The sequence below is a fragment of the Culex quinquefasciatus genome, chromosome 3 (genome assembly GCF_015732765.1).
Source record: "Culex quinquefasciatus strain JHB chromosome 3, VPISU_Cqui_1.0_pri_paternal, whole genome shotgun sequence".
Lineage (NCBI taxonomy): Eukaryota > Metazoa > Arthropoda > Insecta > Diptera > Culicidae > Culex > Culex quinquefasciatus.
In genome coordinates, this window is record NC_051863.1 from 126,226,731 (window position 1) to 126,248,706 (window position 21,976).

The 21,976-nt window shown below is 39.6% G+C and overlaps 2 protein-coding genes and 1 long non-coding RNA gene across 6 annotated transcripts; 1 reads left to right on the top strand and 2 right to left on the bottom strand.

Moving 5' to 3' along the window:
* Positions 1 to 1,665: 1,665 nt before the first annotated feature.
* On the bottom strand, positions 1,666 to 4,826 carry LOC6043330 (maternal protein exuperantia). Of its 2 annotated transcripts, XM_038263663.1 has the most exons (6): positions 4,651 to 4,826; positions 3,800 to 4,550; positions 3,205 to 3,691; positions 2,910 to 3,145; positions 2,722 to 2,837; positions 1,666 to 2,613 (listed from the first exon to the last, which is right to left on the bottom strand). In XM_038263663.1, exons 2-6 carry the CDS (start codon positions 4,542 to 4,544, stop codon positions 2,530 to 2,532), a joined length of 1,668 nt encoding a protein of 555 aa, XP_038119591.1. In that variant the 5' UTR covers positions 4,545 to 4,550; positions 4,651 to 4,826; the 3' UTR covers positions 1,666 to 2,529. The 2 variants fall into 2 exon arrangements, with proteins under 2 accessions (XP_038119591.1, XP_038119590.1); XM_038263662.1 differs by having other exon boundaries at positions 1,666 to 2,837.
* Positions 4,827 to 14,239: 9,413 nt separating this feature from the next.
* Positions 14,240 to 19,715, bottom strand: LOC6043331 (small integral membrane protein 14). 3 transcript variants are annotated; one of them, XM_038264400.1, is made up of 5 exons: positions 19,515 to 19,715; positions 15,476 to 15,613; positions 15,357 to 15,402; positions 15,146 to 15,291; positions 14,240 to 15,080 (listed from the first exon to the last, which is right to left on the bottom strand). In XM_038264400.1, the coding sequence occupies exons 2-5, from the start codon at positions 15,545 to 15,547 to the stop codon at positions 15,042 to 15,044; spliced, it is 303 nt and encodes a 100-aa protein (XP_038120328.1). In that variant the 5' UTR covers positions 15,548 to 15,613; positions 19,515 to 19,715; the 3' UTR covers positions 14,240 to 15,041. The 3 variants fall into 3 exon arrangements, with proteins under 3 accessions (XP_038120328.1, XP_038120329.1, XP_001858490.1); XM_038264401.1 differs by lacking the exon at positions 19,515 to 19,715 and adding an exon at positions 18,918 to 19,133 and having other exon boundaries at positions 14,938 to 15,080; XM_001858450.2 differs by lacking the exon at positions 19,515 to 19,715 and adding an exon at positions 18,767 to 18,911 and having other exon boundaries at positions 14,938 to 15,080.
* A 1,822-nt stretch (positions 19,716 to 21,537) lies between these two features.
* LOC119770421 lies at positions 21,538 to 21,976 on the top strand. The gene is made up of 2 exons (XR_005278814.1): positions 21,538 to 21,628; positions 21,701 to 21,976. It is a non-coding gene; the product is annotated as an uncharacterized LOC119770421 (long non-coding RNA).

Sequence of the window (21,976 nt, forward strand, 5' to 3'; positions counted from 1 at the left end):
AAAGTTTGTTTACATTCGTAAGAAAAAAGTGTTCCGAATTTGTGGATTTCAAGGGTCAAAGTAATTATTCAAAAACTTCATATAAAAGTTAAAATTTGTAGATGTTCGATACAGCATTCGAAAGATCGCAAGAAAAGCTTTCAAATGAAGGTAAAAGCGAATCATTAAGTTCAATTATCGATTTGCTATGATTTTTTGAACATCTGGAAACCGTTCCGATCTGGAAACCGTTCCGAATATGTGGGATGACTGTAATTATAATTATTGTTGTGCGTAAAAAAAACGTTCTTTGTTCTTTTTGGACTGGGTTTCCCAGCGTTCAGCTTGATGCGCCACTTCCGCTGAAACTCCTCGAGGTTGCTCTGTGCCGCTTGGAGGTGGGTGACGACGATCTTCGGGTCCTTATCCGATGCCAAGTATGCAGTGTCATCCGCAAAGAATGCGTACGACACTCCATCGATCATCGGCACGTCGGAGGTGAGGATGTTGTAGAGAGTCGGGCTCAGCACTGATCCTTGGGGCACGCCGAAGGGGATGTTGTGGACGGAGGAACGCTCGCCATTCACCGTCAACGTAAACCAGGAACGGCTGGAGGTTCGAGCGGAGGAGCTTGTAGACCACGGCGTCCTGCTTCACGGAGTCGTAGGCCTTTTCGACGTCGAGAAGGATCATGCCGGTCGACTTCCCCGCCAGAAAACCGCGCTTCACCATCTCCGAGATACGGGCGAATTGGTGCACCGTTGAGTGCCCCGGCTTGAAGCCGAACTGCTCGTGTGGGATGAGTTGCTCCGTCTCCAGGTGACGGTTTATCCGGGCGAGGATCACCCGTACCCGGAGTTTGCTCAGGCTGCTCAAAAGGCTGATCGGGCGGTAATTTCCTGGGTTGGTTATGTCCTTGTTCGCCTTGGCGATCACGTTCGCGTGCTTCAAGCCGGTCGGAAAGTAGCCCAAGGCCAGGCAAGCGTTGAAGATTTTGGTCAGGACGACCAACCTTTTCTTGGCAGCTGCTTGAGGCACGTATTTCGGATTCCGTCTTGCCCAGGAGACTTCCGGTTTTTGAGCGTGCTGATGATCGCTTTGACCTCTTTCGGCTTAACAAGGGCGGCCGGAGGCACGGGAGGAGTTGTCGCTCGGATGTGGCCCAGCGCGTTCTCCACAGCGGCCGATGTTTCGGGATCACCTGGTTGCTCGTTGTTGTGTGCAGCGGCGAACGCCTTGAACTTTGTTATTGGATAGTTGATATTGGAGTCATTTGTTCGTAGATTAAGGTGAAGCCGTTCATCATTTTCGAAGAAAATTAATCATTACTAAAAAAAATTGTGTATTAAATTCAATTTAACGAATTTCAGCACCAAAAGGAATCAGCATGTGCCGGTTGTTGCCACTTAAGGAATTTTTGAACTAAATCAATTGTGCTTCGAAATTTATATAATTTTGTGGCACAGTCATTGACGTCCTAGTTGGCAATCATTGATTAATGACGATTTCCATAACTTAACAAGGAATGGGATATTCGTTACCAAAAGGAATCAGCATGTGTAGGGCACTATTCTAAACAACTTGTTGAAGGAATTTTGCCAAAATATTGAAAGCGCCACAAAATTTATATCTTTGAAGGAAAAATCATGACAATGATGGAAGTCTTCACGTTAAAACAAAACCAAGTTTTTTTTGCTTTCGCTATATTTTGCGCTGCTAAACAAGTTTCCCCAGAACGTCGCAGACGACGGGGCCTTGCGGTTTGGCTGGAACCAACAAATTCAAATCATTCCAAGGATGTTTCCATATCTCTCTCTCTCATACAATGAAACTAGTAGATATTGTGTTCTTCTTCTTCACCTTCGGCAACTATCGACACGCGTAACACACAATCTTCCCGAACCAGGAGGCCACGTGTGCATTTCTGGCGCGCGTTCAACGGTTCCGTTACATTTCAAATGTTTACAATCTTCGTGTATAGGTTTTTCTTCTTCTTCGCGTAAACTTTTCGCCGTAATAGCTGGACCGCAACAAAAAAGCCGCGCTGTGTGACACTGCGCTGCACTTTTCTGTTTTTTTTTTGTGCGATAAATTCAAAAGCAATTTCAAGAGCATTTTCGACGTCTAACCCTAAATCGCTCTGGAGAATTGTGTAAATAAAAGTGTGGAATTACAATAATGTAATTTTTGGAGTAAAGGTAAAATATAAACATTTTAAAATTACATTAGTTATCAACTAATATCACCCCTAATGTCTAAACCGTGTGTTGCAGATAACGTTTGAATTAAAAAGAAAAAAAAGAAGGAAACGGAATTGAAAGGAAGATCTTCGATCACTGGCGGCTTCCTCAAATCCCTGAACACTCTCTCTTACACTCCTGTACTTATTTCTCCCTCTCTCTCTCTCTCGTTCTCTCATCGCAGCCGATGGCTGATTTGCGCTCTCTCGCGTTGATAAAAACTACTAATCAGTGCTTACTAATAAAAAGGAAAACTTGGAATCAAATTCAAATTAGGCGAGTTTTCTCCTTAACTATCAAGTTGGCAAACTTAGGCGCTCGCCTGAATGATCGGTGGCTGGTTAAAGTTGGGATCATTCTGCTTGTCCATGGTGTTGTTGTTGTTGTTATTGTTGCGACGACGTCTCGGCTGACGCTGACGGAACTTTTTGTTTCCGGTCGGCGAGGACGGTTGCTGCTGCTGCTGCTGGTTGAAGTTCTTCTGGTTCGCGTTGTTGTTGTTACGTCCTCCAGGGCCGCCGTTGGGTTTGCGGTTCTCCTTGTTGCTGACGTTACTGTTGTTCGCGAAGCTATTGTTGTTGTTCGTGTTGCTGTTCTTATTGGCGAAGAACAGGCGACCTGTGCGGATTGAAGAAAGAAGGGGTGTTATGAAATCGTCGGAGGGGGTTCGTCGAGGGATTCTGGGGTTACCTCTGGAGGTGCGACGTCGCACGCGCTTCACGACCGGCTTCAGCTGCTGCTTGTCCGGATCGTAGTGGCAGTCGAGCAGCTCGCACAGCTCGGTGCGTTCGTCCTCCTTCAGCTCGGTGAGCTTCGCGATCACCTGCTCCAGGCCCTCGCGCTTGCTCTCCGTCCAGATTTGCCGCAGCGACTCAAAGTCGTGTCCGTACTCGGCCAGCACTCGTCTGTACGTTACAGCCTTAACTCTGCGGAAAAAGAAAAAGTTTAAACGTTGATCTACCAGAGCGACCGAGTCCAAACTTGCCTGTGGTAGATGGTCGTCTTGAAGTACTGCAGGAAGACCGGCCGCAGCGAGTTCTGGCGCAGCAGGATCTTCTCCTGCTCGTCGAGTTCGCCGATTTCGCACGAGATGGGCGAGGCCAGCTCGCACAGCACCGTGCACATCTGCTCCCGCTCGGCTTCCGTCGTGGGCCGGGAGCGGGGCTGCGGTTCCGGCACCGTCGTCAGCTGTCCGGTGACGTCGTCCACTTCGACCGTCACGGAGCTGTCGAGGACGGTGGATTGGTCCTGCTGCTGCTGTTGCGATGTTTGTTCATCGTCCGAGGTGGTCACGGTTGAGGACGCGACGACCTCGTTATTGTTCTCGTCCACGCTGCTGGCGCAGCTCTTGCGCTGGGGCTTCGGATTTTCGGCACCGCTCTCGGTGTCGGCCTCCGTGGTGGTGTCCGACTTGTTGCCGTCGTCGGTTTCCGGAGCAGTCAGGTCCGTGCTGTGCAAAGGGGTGGCGCCATCTGTAGAGGAGAACAATAGAAATCAGAATATAAACCACGTGCCAACTACAAACAAAGAACACGAACAAACAATAGACACTAAAATGGCGACCACCACTCTGTACTCACCGTTGGCCAGCTTCCGCGCCAACTGGTACGCGAGCCGAGCCCGGTACGCCGCGTTCCCCTCGAATCCACCCTTGGCCTCGTCCTCGCCGATGACCAGATCCGCCAGCTGCCGGATCGAGAAGTACTTGATCGTCTTGGTGCACTTCTGCTCGGCCAGCTTGAACCCGTTCGCGAACGACTTGACCGTGGCCGTGAACCGGTCCAGCAGGGCGTACTTCTTGAGCGCCTCGATGACCATGTACGGCACGAACTTGCGCTGCTCGTGGTAGATCAGCACCACCCCATCAGATCCCTCATCCTCCCGGAGCCTCTCCTCAAGCCACGTGATGAACTCGTTCAACGCGGACACTTCCGTCTTCGTCTTCACGACCCGGTACGTCTGCATGCTCTTCAGCATCCGGAAGAAACCCACCGTAATGACGCGAACCTGGTGCCGCTGCCGGGCGGCCGGATTCAGGTTCATCAGCGGCATGATGTACTGCGAGTGCTGGTGCTCCGGGGTGTACGCCGAGATCTGGACAATCTCGTCGATCAGCCGGCGGCCGGTCGTATCGATATCGATCCCGATCAGCGTGTACCGCCCATGCGGCAACGGGTGCGTGTTGATCGACGTGTCCGTCCGGTCAAACTTGGACGACAGCGTCCCCGCCGGAACTCCGGCGGAGTCCGAATCATCCGAGCCGCACTCCTCCTCCTCCAGGTGCTCGAAATCCACCTTGCTTTCGTCCAATCCAGCAGACACCATTTTGATCTGGGGACAAAGAACAAAGCAGGCCACGCCGAAACGCCATTTTGTAGGAACAACCCGTCATCCACCAACCAAAAAACTTTCTCCGAAAAATCAAACTCACCTTTTTCTTACTTCTCACAGGCCTCTTTGGAAGAAATTCTCGACAGGTTTTCTTGCTACACTTTCCTAATTTTTCGCTGAATTTTAGCGCTGCTTCCAGAGCAAGGGCCTCAGTTCCAGACGAGAGATGATGTTCGATCGTTGCTTGATGAACTCAAAGTGAACGACCGCGGCGAACGCTGGTTGGCAGCAGGGCGCGACAGCAGACAAAGGGAGGAGTGAAAGAGAAAAAAGGAGCGTCCGTCAGCTGATGCCAGCGGACGAAAGAAAGAGACAGAAAGTGCGAGCGTCGTCGCGTGGCGGCTAACGGTTCCCAAGGTGATGAGAGAGAGAGAGGGCTTTTAAAGAGCTTTGGATAACGGAATGTTTACAGGGTGGCTCTAAATTTGACAAGTAAGCTGCAACCCGCTGAGAAATTTAACGCCCTGATCGGTATTCGTCAGCCCGATTTTATTCAAGCATCTGATTGATCGGAGCGTTATATTTCTCATAAAGAAGAGACAGAACTTAAAAATTTGAGGAAAAAAACTGACTAAATGGGAAAATTAGTTTTAAAGTTTTTTTTTATTTGTAGATTTGGTAAAGAATTTTACGTCCAGAGGGCTGGGTCGAAAGCATCAACAAAGCTTAGTCGAGACACGCACCACTCAGAACGAGCAGGGGGGAGAAGGGGTAGGATTTCAGGTGTGCAAATATTTGGTGTGCAGATATTATTTGCAAGGGTGGATACGTCAAACTTGTGTCTGTTTGGGTCTCGGTTGAACACGTTGAACATCAAAGGTAGAGAACAGCACTAAACCAGCCGAGTAAGGTCCAAATGCGGCCATTATTCAGCACTATAGTAGCTGTTAGTGCTGAGGCAAAAACTGTTTAGCTTTTACCCGTAGCTGTAAAAGCTCATTTAGCTTATATCTGTAAGCCCATACATTCAATTGGAATGCTGTCAAAGCCAAACTTATGCGTAATTGGACGAGCTTTCTGGTTAAAATATTTACGAGACTGAAAATTCAAGTCGGTCATATAGAAATTGCCAAAAACCACTAAAAACCCATTTTTTCAACATTTTTATTTTTAAAGCCGCTATATCTTCACAAGGATTGGGCATAGGACAATGGTCAATGTGGAGACTTCGGTTTTTGAAAATTTTGACGTTTAAACTACTTTTCAAAAAACAGTTTTATTAAATGATTTTTGTATTTTCTTAAGAGAGACATACCATCCTGCATTTTTCGTGAGTCTTTTTGTCACATTTTAAAAATTATAAAATATCATAGAATTGGCGTCCAATTTCCTACATGGGGTTGAAATATCCAAAAAAGTGCCCTAGTGGTTTCGGGATGGTGCTCATTCGATATATCAAACTACATGGAATTAAAAGATATGGCAAAGTATGGTGCTCTTTGGGCCATGATGGCCTCTTTGGAACAATAGCAATGTCCACGATATTGAAAAATGCTATAATTTCAATTCGATTCGTCGCTAAAAAAAACGGTTATTAGTGGCCAATATTGAAAACATTCAGAATTAAGAGTAGAGGGTGACGATTCTCGAGATTTTCAATTTCCCGGGAATCGAGAGTTGAATTTGGTCATTTCCCGGGAATTCCCGGGACCCGGGAGTTTTTTAACTATGACAATAGTGCCAATAATTTTAAAAGAAAGGTAATAAATTTGTTTCTTTTCAGCTAAAATTCAAAAACAATTAATTAATACTTCTTCAATGAAACGTTAATTGAGGTAGCCTCATTATTTTTAGGAACTATTTCTTCCTTTAGATTTTGTTTTGGAATCTGCAAAAACAAGATCGTTTCTTGAGCTATTAGGGACATTTTTTTTTAATATTTACGACTAAAAATAGCTTATACACAATTTCCCAGTATCGGGATTTTCGCAATATGATAAATAACGACTCAACAAAACAATTTAAAGTTGTAAGTATTTATTGAAGAAATATCAGTTAGCAGAAAAAACTCGAATATTCACAATTGGCGGACTTAAACTTTACAAAGATTGTCAGAGGGTTTTTTTTTCTCCAAAATATTATTTAATATTGAGGTTGATGCGAAATTACCTTGGTAAAGCGAAATTAACTTACTAAAACTAGATAAGGAGAATTGCTATTCTCAAGAGAGTATACGGAAGTTGAACTTATTTTGGAAAGTCTTTTCCCTCTTAGGAATAATAAATAAAAATAATATTTAGAATACTTTAGTTTTCATTTCTGGGGTGTGACTGCTAAGTATACTTTTAGGATTTTTTTGTCCTCTCAATTATAGTTATTGAAATTTTTGACAAGTTAAAACTTACACTTTCTGGATAAGAAGATAAGAGAGGCATTGATTTATTAGATTTTTTTTAATTTGGTTTATTGTTCAAATCAAATGTTTTAAATAATTTAGAAATTTTCAAATGTTTTTCGGATTAGTTTATATAATTTTGCTTCGAAATTTATAAGTATAAAATTTCCCGGGAGTCTCGACCAAATTTCCCGGGAATCGAGAGGTCAATAATGGTCGATTTCCGGGAAATTTTTCCCGGAATTCCGCTCGTCACCCTCTAATTAAGAGTAAAAATGCTCAATGGGGATCCAACCAGAGTTCCAGAGTAGCCAGGATGGCTCAGCAAATAACGTTTTGACCGTAGATTGACATATCTTTCAATTTCATGAAATTTGGTATGTCGGATGGTAGAGTTTCTCTCATATTTTGGCCAGGATGGGTCAGCGAACAACTACAGGACCGTGGGTTGACGTATCTTTCAATTTAATGAAGTTTGATGTGCAACATGATGGATTTTCACCAAAAAAAGTCAAGTTTGCCGTTCAACGGGTACCAGGGAACCGTGTAATAGTCTGAACACCACTGCATTCCCAACATACCCATTCACACTTATTTTCCATTTGTATTACCATGCCCGGACCTCGCACAACAAGACCAGGTTTTGTCTTTCAAAACACAAACCCTGCCTGGCTGTAGAGCCCACACACAGTTAGAACCACTTGGCGCAAGCATAATTGCTGATGCTTGCGTATAGCCTTTTCGAACCATATTTCGGTTCATCGACAATTGGCCGGGACGCTGACTCCTGCTGAGCCAGCGCAAGGGTTCAACCCAGTACAAGCCAACTCCAGAAGTCTATACTGTAGCACGTAAGTGTCACCACTCAAATTACATGTGATGCAACAAATTTGACTAGTATAAATACCCGAGTTCAAATAAACAAAAATGAGTCTTTTCGGCTGGAACATCAAGGCGACTTGTCTACTTTATTTCGAGCTCCGAGCTGGTTACTGCTCCTCGCAGTCTACCACACCTTGGATAGCTCTTAATGCAAAGAAAGTCCCTGCAGGTTTCCCCGCGGTTCTTACGCCTCGTAGTGCCGAACGTTTGAGATATAATAACCGATTCCAGGTTACCTGGAACTGGCCAGTAACACTCCAGAGTGGTTCTGGCAATCGTGTACACTCAAACCCTGATGGTTTGACACCAACTGTTGTCAAACGAATGGGTCAATTTTTAGTTTGAAACCCCTTTTACACGGAGTTCACACACCCTATCAAACGTTTGTTTTGATAGTGTGCGTCAGTGCTGTGTAAAAAGCAGTGTTCCCATGAGCCTAAGCGGACGGCTAGGCTAGGCTCATTTTTCTGGTTCATGTTTGCACCAACACCTCTCAAGCGCAATCGGTTCAGGCTCATCGTGCGCCGTGAGCCGGGGTTCATTTGGTTTGAACCAGGCGAGCATCGTACGTGCTAGCCTAAAATGAACCTTCGGCTTAAACCTGCGGTTGAACCTTTGCTTATGTTGGTTGAACCGGCAGCTCGGTTATGGTGCACCCAGCCCGACCACCACGTATCCACCGACAGACGGTAGTGTGGGCCTCGTCGGAGCTCGTCAGTTAAAAACGCAACTCAAAATTCGTATGAGAATCTTTTTTTTCGTGACGGCTTTCGCGGTACACTCCCTCCAACTGTTCTAGAATGATATTTGAACACGGCGTATCTCTAAGCAAGTTTTTCAAGAAAAAGATTTCAGAATGCTTATTTCGTCGTTTTAAACCGAAACAAGGAAAAAACTATATTAATATAAACTATACGCCATTATCAAATGTTTGGCTAGATAATATCTAAGCTCGCTTGACACTAACACAATAATAAATCACAGACAGCGTACACGATTGGCACTCCCTCCAATTGTCCTAGAATAATATTTGAACATGGCGTATCTCTAAACAAGTTTTTCAAGAAAAGGATTTAAAAATGCTTATTTCGTCGTTTTAAACCGAAACAAGGAAAAAACTATATTAATATAAACTATCCACCATTTTCAAATGTTTGGCTAAATAGTTCGCTTGACACTAACACAATAATAAATCACAGACAGTCTGTCTGGCACGAGTAAATGCGTGTGAGCTCTATCGGGTAAAATGGGCTATTATAAACAATTTGAGGACTTTAATTATGTTCTTTTCTTGAAAATATTTTAATTCATTATTAAAATGATGGCAGTCCAATAGGTCTATTTCATTGTTAATAGATGTGTTAGAGATATGTGTAGAACAATTTGCATTGAAAACACTTAATTTATAATCCAATAAAAAAAACATTGCCACTTTACCCGCTGTATATCAGTTAGCACTTTACCCGTACGAACAGGGGTTCGTACGGGATCAAGACGATGCCACAAAACAATTGAAAAAAAAAAAACGGTTGGTGGTGGTAGTGTACACAATTAGGTTTTACACCGTGACGTCATTTGACAGCTCGTGTGCACTGTTTACATGGTCTTCGTCGATTGTCGACGAATTTCCCCGAACAAAATCGACGACCGCATCGAACTGTGCTAAGTCCATGTAAACAGTGCACTCCTTCTAACCTCCAAATCGAGTCGGCGTAAAACCTAATTCTTCCTTGCTCACATTCTTGGCAAATTCTTTTTGAATTTTACGGTCATAGTGAAGATTACACATTTCACAATAACAATATGACACTGACATGAATTAAACTTATCTGTAAAATAACGTGCACAAAAATCCAACTAATAATTTAGAACACACAGAAGCACGGTCGAAAGACGGACGATTCGCAGGGGATATTTTGGCACGGACATTTCCAACAGTCGAGTTCGGTCTTTTTTCACAGTAACTAATATTTTTGCAAAATGTTCACATTTGTTCATCCCGTACAAGAACGACGTAACACATAAAATTATATTTAAAATAAAAAAAATATCCTGTCCTTATCATGTAAAGTTGAATTTTAATTCAATTTTACCTAATGATGCACGTACACTTTTATCACCATTATTAGCGGAGCGTAATGAAAGAACGTTCCCTAATGACCAACTTTCAACTTCTTCCCTGTCTCCCTTCATTCGTACCGAAGGAAACCTAGCTCGAGCGAGCGCGATTGCTGGAAGGTTTAAGCCGAAGGTTCATTTTTGGTTCAAGTGGTTCACACTAGCGAGGTTAGCCTGGCTTGAACCAAGGCTCATGGTTCAGGGATTCAGGCTTAAGCCTCAAAAGAGAGGTTTGAGCCGAGCCAAGTTCAGCAATGAACCTAGCCTGAGCGGTTCATTTGGGAACACTGGGTTAAAATATTTACGAGACTGAAAATTCAAGTCGGTCATATAGAAATTGCCAAAAACCACTAAAAACCCATTTTTTCAACATTTTTATTTTTAAAGCCGCTATATCTTCACAAGGATTGGGCATAGGACAATGGTCAATGTGGAGACTTTTATGTAAAATTGTCTGGGAAATCGATTCCCTTTATCGGTTTTTGAAAATTTTGACGTTTAGACTACTTTTCAAAAAACAGTTTTATTAAATGATTTTTGTATTTTCTTAGGAGAGACATACCATCCTGCATTTTTCGTGAGTCTTTTTGTCACATTTTAAAAATTATAAAATATCATAGAATTGGCGTGCATTTTTCTTTCAGTGTATTTTTTTTCAAAAAGCTCGTCCAATTTCCTACACTGAAAGAAACCCACACAGTAAATTCAAGTGCTTTTTCACGTGAGCATCTCAAAATATCATCATTTTAAACTGACGTGAATTCCTCATGACTTAGATATGTTTTGTATCTCAAATGTATGTGACCATCACTTGAATACCAGCCATAGCTACTCCATTATGATTTCACATTCTGTTCACGCTTGATTCATATGAATTACACTTGGATTGGCACCATTCGTCTTTTCTGTTGATTTTCGAGTGATAACCACGTAAGATTCGCATGTTTTGTTTTTTTTTATGGCGAATGGAGAGAACTGGTCAGAAATCAAGATGGCGAGAAGCAGAAAGTACAAGTTTTTGTGCTCGTTCTTTTAAAAAAGGATTTTGTTCATTAAACATTTATCTTTTGAGCATCAAGCAATTTAAAAAAATGTAAGTTTAGTAAAATAAATATATAAATTGAAGGCAATCAATTAAAACAATTAAAATAAATGTTTCATCACACTTTTCTAGCAATTTAAAATCTGGAGCTTAACCTTTCAACGAAAATGTGCCGGTTTTCAGGAAAAGAAATAACACCGGCCTTTGGAGGTATAAAGCTGTTTAGTTTCCACCAAGGGATCCATGCGGTTAATGCGACGGATGGTGCCGGTACCGGAAGCGTTTGCGGTTGAATTTTGAAAGGCGTTGTTCAAAAAAGTGTTTAATTGCCAATTTAAAAACAAAATAAACTGTGGAAAACAAAATTGATTTAATTGAGATTTTCTGGATAATATTTAAAAATAAAGAAAGAAAGAAATTCATTGAAATCATACGTGCAATCCACTTTATTCTCATAAGAATTCCATGCGATAGTCATGTTTGAAGACATGTGAAGGTGTCGTGTTTTTCATTTCATTTTAATATGAATTTCATTTGAGTTTACTACTTCGCAGGTTGAATTTTTTTATGTGATTTTCACATGACATTCGCATGCTAAGTCGTATGGGGCGGATTCATGTGGGAAACATGTGATATTGCTATGTCGGTTTCTTTCAGTGTACATGGGGTTGAAATATCCAAAAAAGTGCCCTAGTGGTTTCGGGATGGTCCTCATTCGATATATCAAACTACATGGAATTAAAAGATATGGCAAAGTATGGTGCTCTTTGGCCTCTTTGGAACAATAGCAATGTCCACGATATTGAAAAATGCTATAATTTCAATTCGATTCGTTGCTAAAAAAAACGGTTATTAGTGGCCAATATTGAAAACATTCAGAATTAAGAGTAGAGGGTGACGATTCTCGAGATTTTCAATTTCCCGGGAATCGAGAGTTGAATTTGGTCATTTCCCGGGAATTCCCGGGACCCGGGAGTTTTTTAACTATGACAATAGTGCCAATAATTTTAAAAGAAAGGTAATAAATTTGTTTCTTTTCAGCTAAAATTCAAAAACAATTAATTAATACTTCTTCAATGAAACGTTAATTGAGGTAGCCTCATAATTTTTAGGAACTATTTCTTCCTTTAGATTTTGTTTTGGAATCTGCAAAAACAAGATCGTTTCTTGAGCTATTAGGGACAATTTTTTTTAATATTTACGACTCCCAGTGATTTTTTCAAAAGTTGCACAAACTTTTTGTATGAACTTGTTATTAGATTTTTATAAAGTAAAAATAGCTTATACACAATTTCCCAGTATCGGGATTTTCGCAATATGATAAATAACGACAAACAACGACAACGACAAAACAATTTAAAGTTGTAAGTATTTATTGAAGAAATATCAGTTAGCAGAAAAAAAAACTCGAATATTCACAATTGGCGGACTTAAACTTTACAAAGATTGTCAGAGGGTTTTTTTTCTCCAAAATATTATTTAATATTGAGGTTGATGCGAAATTACCTTGGTAAAGCGAAATTAACTTACCAAAACTAGATAAGGAGAATTGCTATTCTCAAGAGAGTATACGGAAGTTGAACTTATTTTGGAAAGTCTTTTCCCTCTTAGGAATAATAAATAAAAATAATATTTAGAATACTTTAGTTTTCATTTCTGGGGTGTGACTGCTAAGTATACTTTTAGGATTTTTTTGTCCTCTCAATTATAGTTATTGAAATTTTTGACAAGTTAAAACTTACACTTTCTGGATAAGAAGATAAGAGAGGCATTGATTTATTAGATTTTTTTTTTAATTTGGTTTATTGTTCAAATCAAATGTTTTAAATAATTTAGTAATTTTCAAATGTTTTTCGGATTAGTTTATATAATTTTGCTTCGAAATTTATAAGTATAAAATTTCCCGGGAGTCTCGACCAAATTTCCCGGGAATCGAGAGGTCCAAAAATGGTCGATTTCCCGGGAAATTTTTCCCGGGAATTCCCGCTCGTCACCCTCTAATTAAGAGTAAAAATGCTCAATGGGGATCCAACCAGAGTTCCAGAGTAGCCAGGATGGCTCAGCAAATAACGTTTTGACCGTAGATTGACATATCTTTCAATTTCATGAAATTTGGTATGTCGGATGGTAGAGTTTCTCTCATATTTTGGCCAGGATGGGTCAGCGAACAACGACAGGACCGTGGGTTGACGTATCTTTCAATTTAATGAAGTTTGATGTGCAACATGATGGGTTTTCACCAAAAAAAGTCAAGTTTGACGTTCAGCGGGTACCAGGGAACCGATTCCAGGTTACCTGGAACTGGCCAGTAACACTCCAGAGTGGTTCTGGCAATCGTGTACACTCAAACCCTGATGGTTTGACACCAACTGTTGTCAAACGAATGGGTAAATTTTTAGTTTGAAACCCCTTTTACACGGAGTTCACACACCCTATCAAACGTTTGTTTTGATAGTGTGCGTCAGTGCTGTGTAAAAAGTGACAGTTCGTCACTTTTTAGTTTGACTTTGACCAACCACAAACTACAAAAGTGTCAAACGAAAAAGTGACCAACCACCGGGGGTTGAGTGTATTATGTTTTTAGTAAGTTTTATGGATCAATTTCAACTGTTTTGGCTGTATTGGAATCACACATACGTGAAAACCAGTAAAACATGATTTTTTTTTCATGTTCTAGATTACCGGTACCGGTAGGTCATTTTTGGTCAAAGTGAATGCAAATGCAACTCGAAGCATCCTGATTAGTTGAAGTTTGCCGGAGATACAGGTCGTCAAAGTTGGTGTCTCAAAGGGTCTTTTTTCGGTTGTAGCCGATTCCCGGTGGCCACAGTGATCAAATATGGGTTTGCAGATCGGTTTCGAAAAGGGGACATCCTAAGCTTTCATTTGTGACCATAAGAACCGAGATCGGTCAAAACTGGATTTTTATCATTTTTTTAAATGTGGTTTGGTTGAGCGTTTTAGCAGAATGCATTACTGTGAATACAAAGAGACGAGTTGTTCCTTTTAATTCCGCGGAATTAAAAGGAACAACTCGTCTCTTTGTATTCACATTTTTTTAAACTTTGGGGTCGAAAAGGACCCCAATACCTAATATGCGATTTTTTTTATAAACTAAAAACTTCATCATCCCGGTACGAGAATCAAACTCAAGACCTCTGGATTACAAAACCAGCACGCCACTAGTCGAAACCCATCCCCAAATATATTAGTCTCTCCCAGAATTGTGATACCTCAAATAATAAATTTTGCTTTTTTATCACGTGTTTGATTTTATTTCGTCAGATTTGTAAAGTTACAATTAATTTACTTATTTAGTCAGGAATACAAGTGGTTTTCGAACAGAAAGAAACAAACGTTTGACCTTGCAAACAAATAAACGTGCTACCGATTTTTGTCAGAGTTTAGGAATATTATTCCTAAAAACGTCGCGATCAGAATGTTTCAAAATGTCTTTTCCATTAGCTCCCCGTGGATTTGTGTGATTTTTTGTAGTTTTTTTTGTAGCACTGCTATATAATAAAATAATACACATAATAACGATAGAATAGTAATAATATTTGCTCCATAGATTCCAGTCGGAAGTTGTAGATTTGCGTGTTTTGGATTTGTAAAAAAAAAATGATAATTATTATTGGTAAAGTGTGTCTTTCACCATGTGCTTTTCATATGATTGGTTTTATAAGATCTATGTAAGATTATACAAATAAAAGGAATTGAAAGAAACTTTCTGAAGCATCACACAAACAAAAAGTTAGTGCACCATTGGATAACAAATTGCGATAAATTGATTGCTGAACTTGGTGTTGCATTTCCGTCAAACATATCAATTTAGAAGACCAAGTGGGAATGCAAGACAGGATCGCGTTGAAGTTACGCAGTTTTTGCTCTGGCTTGAGTGCTGCCAAATTTACTATTGGAATATTTAAAACAAAAACACTGGACATTTTATAAAATTGCATTAAGATGGACCGATGAAGGGTCACTTCTGTGGAAAAGTTTGATTATAATTTTGAGCGGAGCAAAAACTACCGAACTTTACAACGTCAACGCATCAATTGACTGCCGGTGGTGGCGATCCGTCGTTGGGACCCTGCAAAATATTAGTAATCAGTATGTTAAAACTTTACAAAACATGACCTGTAAGGACGCTCTTACATCGTTGGATGGCGGCAGCGGCTTGTTCAGATCGTTTCGTCGGCGAAGGGACGCCGGTCGCATCACGTACAATATCACAGCGAAAATCATGAAAATCATCATCATGAAGAAATTATCCCCGACGCCCTGGTTCGGACCGTTGGGCACTGCAACAAGATTTGAAGAATTATGTTTTAGTTAAAATTTCAGGAAATTGGAGTTGAATACTTACAATCGATGCACTCGTTGTCTGTGCAGTAAGATTGGCCATTGCGAAGCTGTTCATTAAATTATTTAGAAAATAAAATCATTTTAGTGGAAAATTTTACGAAGTATCCACAGCCAACGTACCAGCGACAACAGTCGACGCATCGCAATCTCGTGGCTCCAGATGCACTCACATCCATCGAATTCGTCACTCATGATGATGATGTGGCTGATTGCAGCTCCGTATCAAACAGGAAAAAAAGGCAAGCTTCAATAGAGTACCTGTAATAATAAACAAAACTACGATTAATTGTTATATTTTTTTAACATTCAAAGATCAAATAAAAACACGCCTTCTCTACAAAAAAATGCTGATTCTCGTGTTTTTTGTTTTTTTTTCGTTATGACAAACATTGACCCCTTCGATATTTTTTTTTTAATTTGATTATCCTTGCTTTCATTTTCAAAAATCTTCTAAGAGCTGCTCATGCTAGAGAAAAAATCGCCAAAATTGTTTTTTTATTATAGCGTACCGGACCAAAAAATCACCCACTTAAAAACGAAAGAAAAGAAAAATGGAAGAAAGTTTGATCTTCAGTTTTCATGAGGGGTTCTACCTGGGCTACGAACACGGGTAGCTTTTGAAGTGACATCGACTCAAACTCCAGCATCTGAAAATTTAACGACTCCTCTACTTTTTGGACTACTTCAACGATGAGCAGCCAGCATGCTTCCAGCATGGTCATTTTCATCCCTGACTTCGACATCAACAACTTTTAGCATTTAGATCTTCTAGCACTGCTCCTAGAACCACAGATGAAGAGCAGAAAGCAATCAACAACACCACTTCGCAAAGGTCCCTATCATCCTGATCAATCACGGCACCGGCCTCGACCAGTGTGTAAGATTACGGATCACCTATTTATTGACGTGAATTGGCTCCTAAATTAGGCTTAAATTGGTGATTTTATTGTTCACAACGATAATTTTTCTGAGTACCATGACCCTTCGTAAAACCGCAAAGGATTTAAAATCAGTAACATCGCGGCCCTTCTTGACAGAAAAGGTCCTACTTGACAGAAAAGGTGACAGCTCGTTCCAAAAGGACCATAGTTGATCCATCCAAAAAATCCGTATTAATTTTTCAATAGGGTGAAACCTTCATTGTAAACAAACAGTCTATCCCATTTGCTCAAGTGACAGCTCACGTTAAGTATGAGTAGGATAGGCTGCTTGTTTACATTTAAGGTTTCGCCCTATTGAAAAGTTAATACGGAAATGTTGTCTTGTCAATTTTTTTTAGCATTTAAATTAAAAAAAGTGATTGCAAAATGGGTTTTAGTCGTCAAAAATGTTTTTGAATGACTTTGTACAGTATTCTTAAGTGTTTATTTCGTAATCAGTGTAATGTTTAATATCCGATTAGTATGCGTTGAAATCTACGCAAAATTTCAGAAATAGCTACCTCCGTGGGGAACTATTTTTTTACATTTTTGGTATTTAATCATACTTAATTTTGTTAAAGGTGGCATTTTGAAATCTGTGAACACAAATTCAAATACCATTATTTATATGTCTTTAAATATATTTTAACTACCCATAAACGTTGGCAACTAGTCACTCACAAATAAACGTTACTAATGTTTACTATTTTTTTTATTTGAGTTTTTCTCAGCACTTTCGTGTACCATTGAATGTCTACTCAGAAAAAAATGATGGTAGGGGAAAGTGGGGCAAGTGTAACAAGCTAAGGAAATGCTCGTTATAACCCATTAAAAACGTTAAAAATCTGTCGGATTTTTTAGAATCATCTTATTCCAGATCTTGACTGAGACTGTGATAGAACAAGTTTTAAAAAAAATCTGTTTTTTAATGTAAAAAATTGATTTTAAATTTTTTGATTTTTCGTACGTTCTACTCAACTAGTGGGGCAAGACGAACAATCCGTTGGGGCAAGAGAAACAATGCATGAAACAACATGCTAATTTACTAACAATTGAACTGTTATCACTAAGATTCATCAGATTAGGATGTATTTGAAACGTTTCTTTCCTTTTTAGATTTTAAAAATAATATTTTACTAAAAATTTGGCCGTTTTTACGAAAAAAAAATATTACTTAGATGATAAATAGTAAATTTTCATGATATTATTATATCGTGTATGGACCATTTTTTAAACCATTGTTTTTCCGTTTTTAAGAACTTTTATGTATTTGTTTCACAATAAAATATTTTGCTGCAGCAATTCGTATTTTTTCCATACTAAAAATCCATATGGTACACTTGCCCCACCTAAACAAGATTTTTTAAAAAGCTCTCTACAAAAATAACCAAAAGATAAATCATACTTTATAATAGGTGCAAGTCATTGGTAGGGACACTACAGATCTAGGAAAAATAGTATTTTGATACACTGAGCCTTAAAACGAACCCTAAGCCTTATTGTGTACTATCCAAATATTATAAGGAAACAAAGGTTTTGAAAAAAGCTTCATTCAATCTTATGCCCCGTGGCGTTTACGTCGTTTTGGCGGTTATCTGGTAGTAGAATCAGCTAATTGCATTGCTAGCAACAATACCTCATACTGGAAATAATCAAAATTGTAAAAATTACGGCCTTACGAGCGATTGTTCCTCTTGCCCCATATGGTCGTCTTGCCCCACCTTCCCTTAATATTCATCAGGGAGTAATGATAGATATTTTGTCAAAAAAAGTGTAATATTACACCAGAAACTAGTGAATTTTCATCCGTTTCTGGTAAATGTTTATAAGGTTCACATTTTGTGCACATTTTTTAATGTAAAATTACTCAAAAAAGAGGTAATATTCAACCAACCAAATCTTCAACATTTCGAAACTGAACTAATGGAAAGGGTAAGAAAACTTATTAAAGTTTTAGTGTTTTTGTTGAAACAATATATTTATTCAATATTCAATCCGCAAATTCTCTTTGAAAACTGCAAATTATTTTTGTGATTGTCAAGGGGCTACGAGATTCATTGTACGAGTTTAGCTTACGCCATGTTTTAACAATCGTTATCAAATAATTTTGTTCCAGAATGTTTGTAGTTGTCTGTTACAGAGTTCCACTTGAAATCATTTGTTCGACAACCCACAGGTCTTCACTATTCTACCTGGACACTGAGTTTAATAAGACTTTGTTACTTTTAGTCCAACTCCGAAAGTTCAGATGACGATCCTATACCATAAAGGTTCGAATATGATGAATACTTGAACCTTTATACGCTTCTTTGATTGCAAGTCTTGATGACGATCGAATGTGCTACCGTGGCAAGGATTACATAGATTTTTTTTCAATAAACATGGTGTTTGTTTCATCATTTCTACAGCTTATCAAGCATTAGAATCACCACCACTTTTCAAGCACATTCATTAGAGCTTCACACGCTATAGATATTTCACTGCGACATACCTGAACTGCAGTACCTTCTGTTCCCAGCACGATCAAAGCAAAACTCAGCTGGGATGATCCACGGTACGATCCAGTTATAGGATACAAATACAGCGCGCTCTGTGCTGAATTGGCCGCGGCCAGCACTGCAATCAAGTTTGCAAACACTTACGTGGACTTCCAGCATTCGCAGCCAAGTTCGGCCGTCTACTAATGTCAATACATTCAGCAGAAGGGGGAAAACTACTACCAGGCTAGAATCGCAACGACGACGACTGCTGGTGTAGTACACAACTCTGATAACACTCAGTCAACATGGGACGTTCAAGTTCTGATAAACACTACGACTTGCGAATTTCAGCAATTAACCATCATCTCCAACTCCAACAGATGTGAAGATTATGTCATCTATTCACGGCTGGAAAGTGGCGGAGAAAGCTTGACACACTATCCGCCAGAGGTACCGTAAGTTTTCGTGGAAAAGATGTCGAAGAGTGCGACCTTCTACGACACGGTCTTATCAAAATATTTTCGTCTGACTCTCGGAGAGCTCTTAAACAATGAATTGTGGCCATTGAAAGGGGTCACCAGCACTGGGTTTGCAAATGTGGCAAATAGCACCCTTGGCCGCCAAATGGAGGGGGGACTGCCAACAAAGGCATTGGATTTAGCGTAAATAAAAACATTTCTTGGATTTCCCAGCAGAGAAAATACGTCCTCATCGTCCACCAAGTCATCATCAACCAGCTTCCGAATCCGCGATACTTACGACAATTTGCACAAAGAACGCAGACAGATGTGTCGATTAGGTCGTTTTTCACTAGCAAATTTTCGCTCCCAGGCTTCGTCTTCCTGCAAATGTATGTTTGGGCAAAACAGAAGTACAAAACTCGGGACGGGCCTGTGAAGCAGGTCAGAATGGTGATGTAAAGTCAGCGAATGGCCAACACTCACTGAATGGGACGGGTGGAACTCACGCTGTATTTTGCCACAGCTTGTGTCTCCCCTTTAATTCATAGATGGAGTATTGTACGTTCGGAATGAAACTTGCAAAATGTGAACAAAACGAATTGAGAAAAAATATGCATTTTCAATCCGTTTCTAAATAAATTAACTTTTGTTTAAAACTTTTTTATATATTAAATGTAGTATTTCATCAAATTTACTGTTCAAAACTGTTTAACTTGCTTTTTCCCACGCCTTTATCAGCGCAGTACCCAATCGAGAGAAAAAAAACTGGCAGACTGAGAGTAAAAAAGTGCAGTGAACTGACTGACAATAAAAAACCAAAGGACAAGACAGTCGAGCAGTTTTTAATCCCAAGAGCATTTTTTTCTTAATGTTAGCGGGAATCACTCCAAGACTTTTGGATTGGCAATGCAGTGCTTTTACAGTATTGGTTATCACGTTTCGATATGATATAAGCCGCAATATGACACTCAGTGGATATGAACTGATTCAATGAACGAACGAACACAATGTTTCGTGGTTTTACGTGTGAGGGGACTATTCTCTCATTAATAACATTATTCTCTCAGACATATCCGAAACCTTTTTATTAGGCTGTTTGCTGTTACATAAATTAAAATAAATGTAATAAATTGAACCAAAACTAAGATATTTTCGATAACAATAATATTGCTTTTAAATTTTGTACTACATATAATAATTTAGCAATTTGTGAGTGAAAGTTTAAAGGATGCAAAATCAATATCTGGAGTTTTTTTGAAAAGGTCCAATAAACCAAATTTTTCAGTTTTTGCTTTTTGGGTGTTTTTGAAACCGCCTTGAGTCAGGGGTATTAAAAAACACCCAAAAAGCAAAAACTGAAAAATTTGGTTTATTGGACCTTTTCAAAAAAACTTCAGATATCAAAAAATATCTAATCAAATCAAATGTTTGAAAATGGATTCAAAATAAATATATATTTTGGCTGCAAAGCACAATACACAAACGGTGCTCATTCGACAGTCGCTGTGGCAGGCAGCACAAAACGAAACCTGCATAAAAACAAATCCACGCAAAGACGTTTGCGTGTAAAACGAGTTCCAGTGTTTGGAATGGGGGAATAAAAATATTCAAGAGGGTGTTTTATGCGACACTAGCGCCTCTCGTGGAATATTGATCTTTTGCAGAAATTGAAAAGCATATTGGTAATGTGTGATTTTTATAAAAGCGAAAATCCTAAATCTTTTTTTCAGAGATTGGACATTTTTTTCGATTTTTCTCAAAATTTGATACTTTGTCGCTGTTGTGCTAACTTGTCGTACGTGCATTTTGCGTCCCTTAACAGATCCTCAAAATTTGATTTCAATTCTGAGATATTCAATAAAATCCGAAAACACTCTGGGCATTTTTATCACTTTTCATATGACAGAAGTTTCAATCTTGTCGTGCTATCTTGACACAGCCTGAAAATTGATGTACAGTATGTAAAAAAAGTATTTACACCCCTTGGGCACTATGCACATTTTGTGATGAAACTTGTAAAAAATTTAAAGTTTAACAGGAACCTAGTACTACCCCAAGTAACCATCCAGCACTAAAAGAAATCACAAATGAGCTGCTAAACAGCATTCACCAGCAAATCAGTCATAAAACAGCTAAGGTGATTGCTAATTAGCTTTAAAACAACTGCTCTGGTAATAGCCGGAATAGTGCTGATTTGATGCTGCTACTAGCAACACTGCAACACAATATTTCATCAAACTGGCAACAAGATTTTGTTCCGTTTAAGAACGAAAGAGAGAGCACCAACAAACAAAACCAAAAATATTGCTTACTCTCTCATACTTTAAACCAAAACAAAATGCAGTCCGCTGAGAATTTCGTTTCACGATTGAAAAAAAAAACGATTGCAATTGAAACCTTTTCACCATGTTGGTAAGTTAATTTTATTAATTTTAGATTCATAACGTTAAAAGAACTACTAGCATTCTCCTACTACCGTTGCAGTGGTCTCCAGCAGCTGACTTACGGATACGGAGGAATAGTGACAAATTACGTGAAACCAGAACATCCGGCTTCGTGCACTCAATATGGACATTTCCCGGTTGTCCAGGATAGTGATGATTGAAGGGAACATCCCGAGGAATGGCGAGATGCGGTGGTTCGGTACGGTGAAAAAGTGAAATTCAACGGTTTAGGCAATTATGGCACAGTTATGTGGTTATGGTTATGGAGGCTGTGAAATGATTGTATTTAGATTATAATAAATTATCCAGAATCAAC

What these genes read in the sequence shown, in the direction of transcription:
- LOC6043330 (XM_038263662.1), bottom strand. Translation starts at nt 4,544, where the DNA reads ATGGTGTCTGCTGGATTGGACGAAAGCAAGGTGGATTTCGAGCACCTG. An exon ending in GGCGCGGAAGCTGGCCAACG is followed by an intron (nt 3,692 to 3,799) that starts GTGAGTACAGAG and finishes TCTCCTCTACAG; the next exon opens with ATGGCGCCACCCCTTTGCAC. An exon ending in GCGACGTCGCACCTCCAGAG is followed by an intron (nt 2,838 to 2,909) that starts GTAACCCCAGAA and finishes CAATCCGCACAG; the next exon opens with GTCGCCTGTTCTTCGCCAAT.
- LOC6043331 (XM_038264400.1), bottom strand. Translation starts at nt 15,547, where the DNA reads ATGAGTGACGAATTCGATGGATGTGAGTGCATCTGGAGCCACGAGATT. An exon ending in AGACAACGAGTGCATCGATT is followed by an intron (nt 15,292 to 15,356) that starts GTAAGTATTCAA and finishes ATCTTGTTGCAG; the next exon opens with TGCCCAACGGTCCGAACCAG. An exon ending in CGCTGCCGCCATCCAACGAT is followed by an intron (nt 15,081 to 15,145) that starts GTAAGAGCGTCC and finishes AATATTTTGCAG; the next exon opens with GGTCCCAACGACGGATCGCC.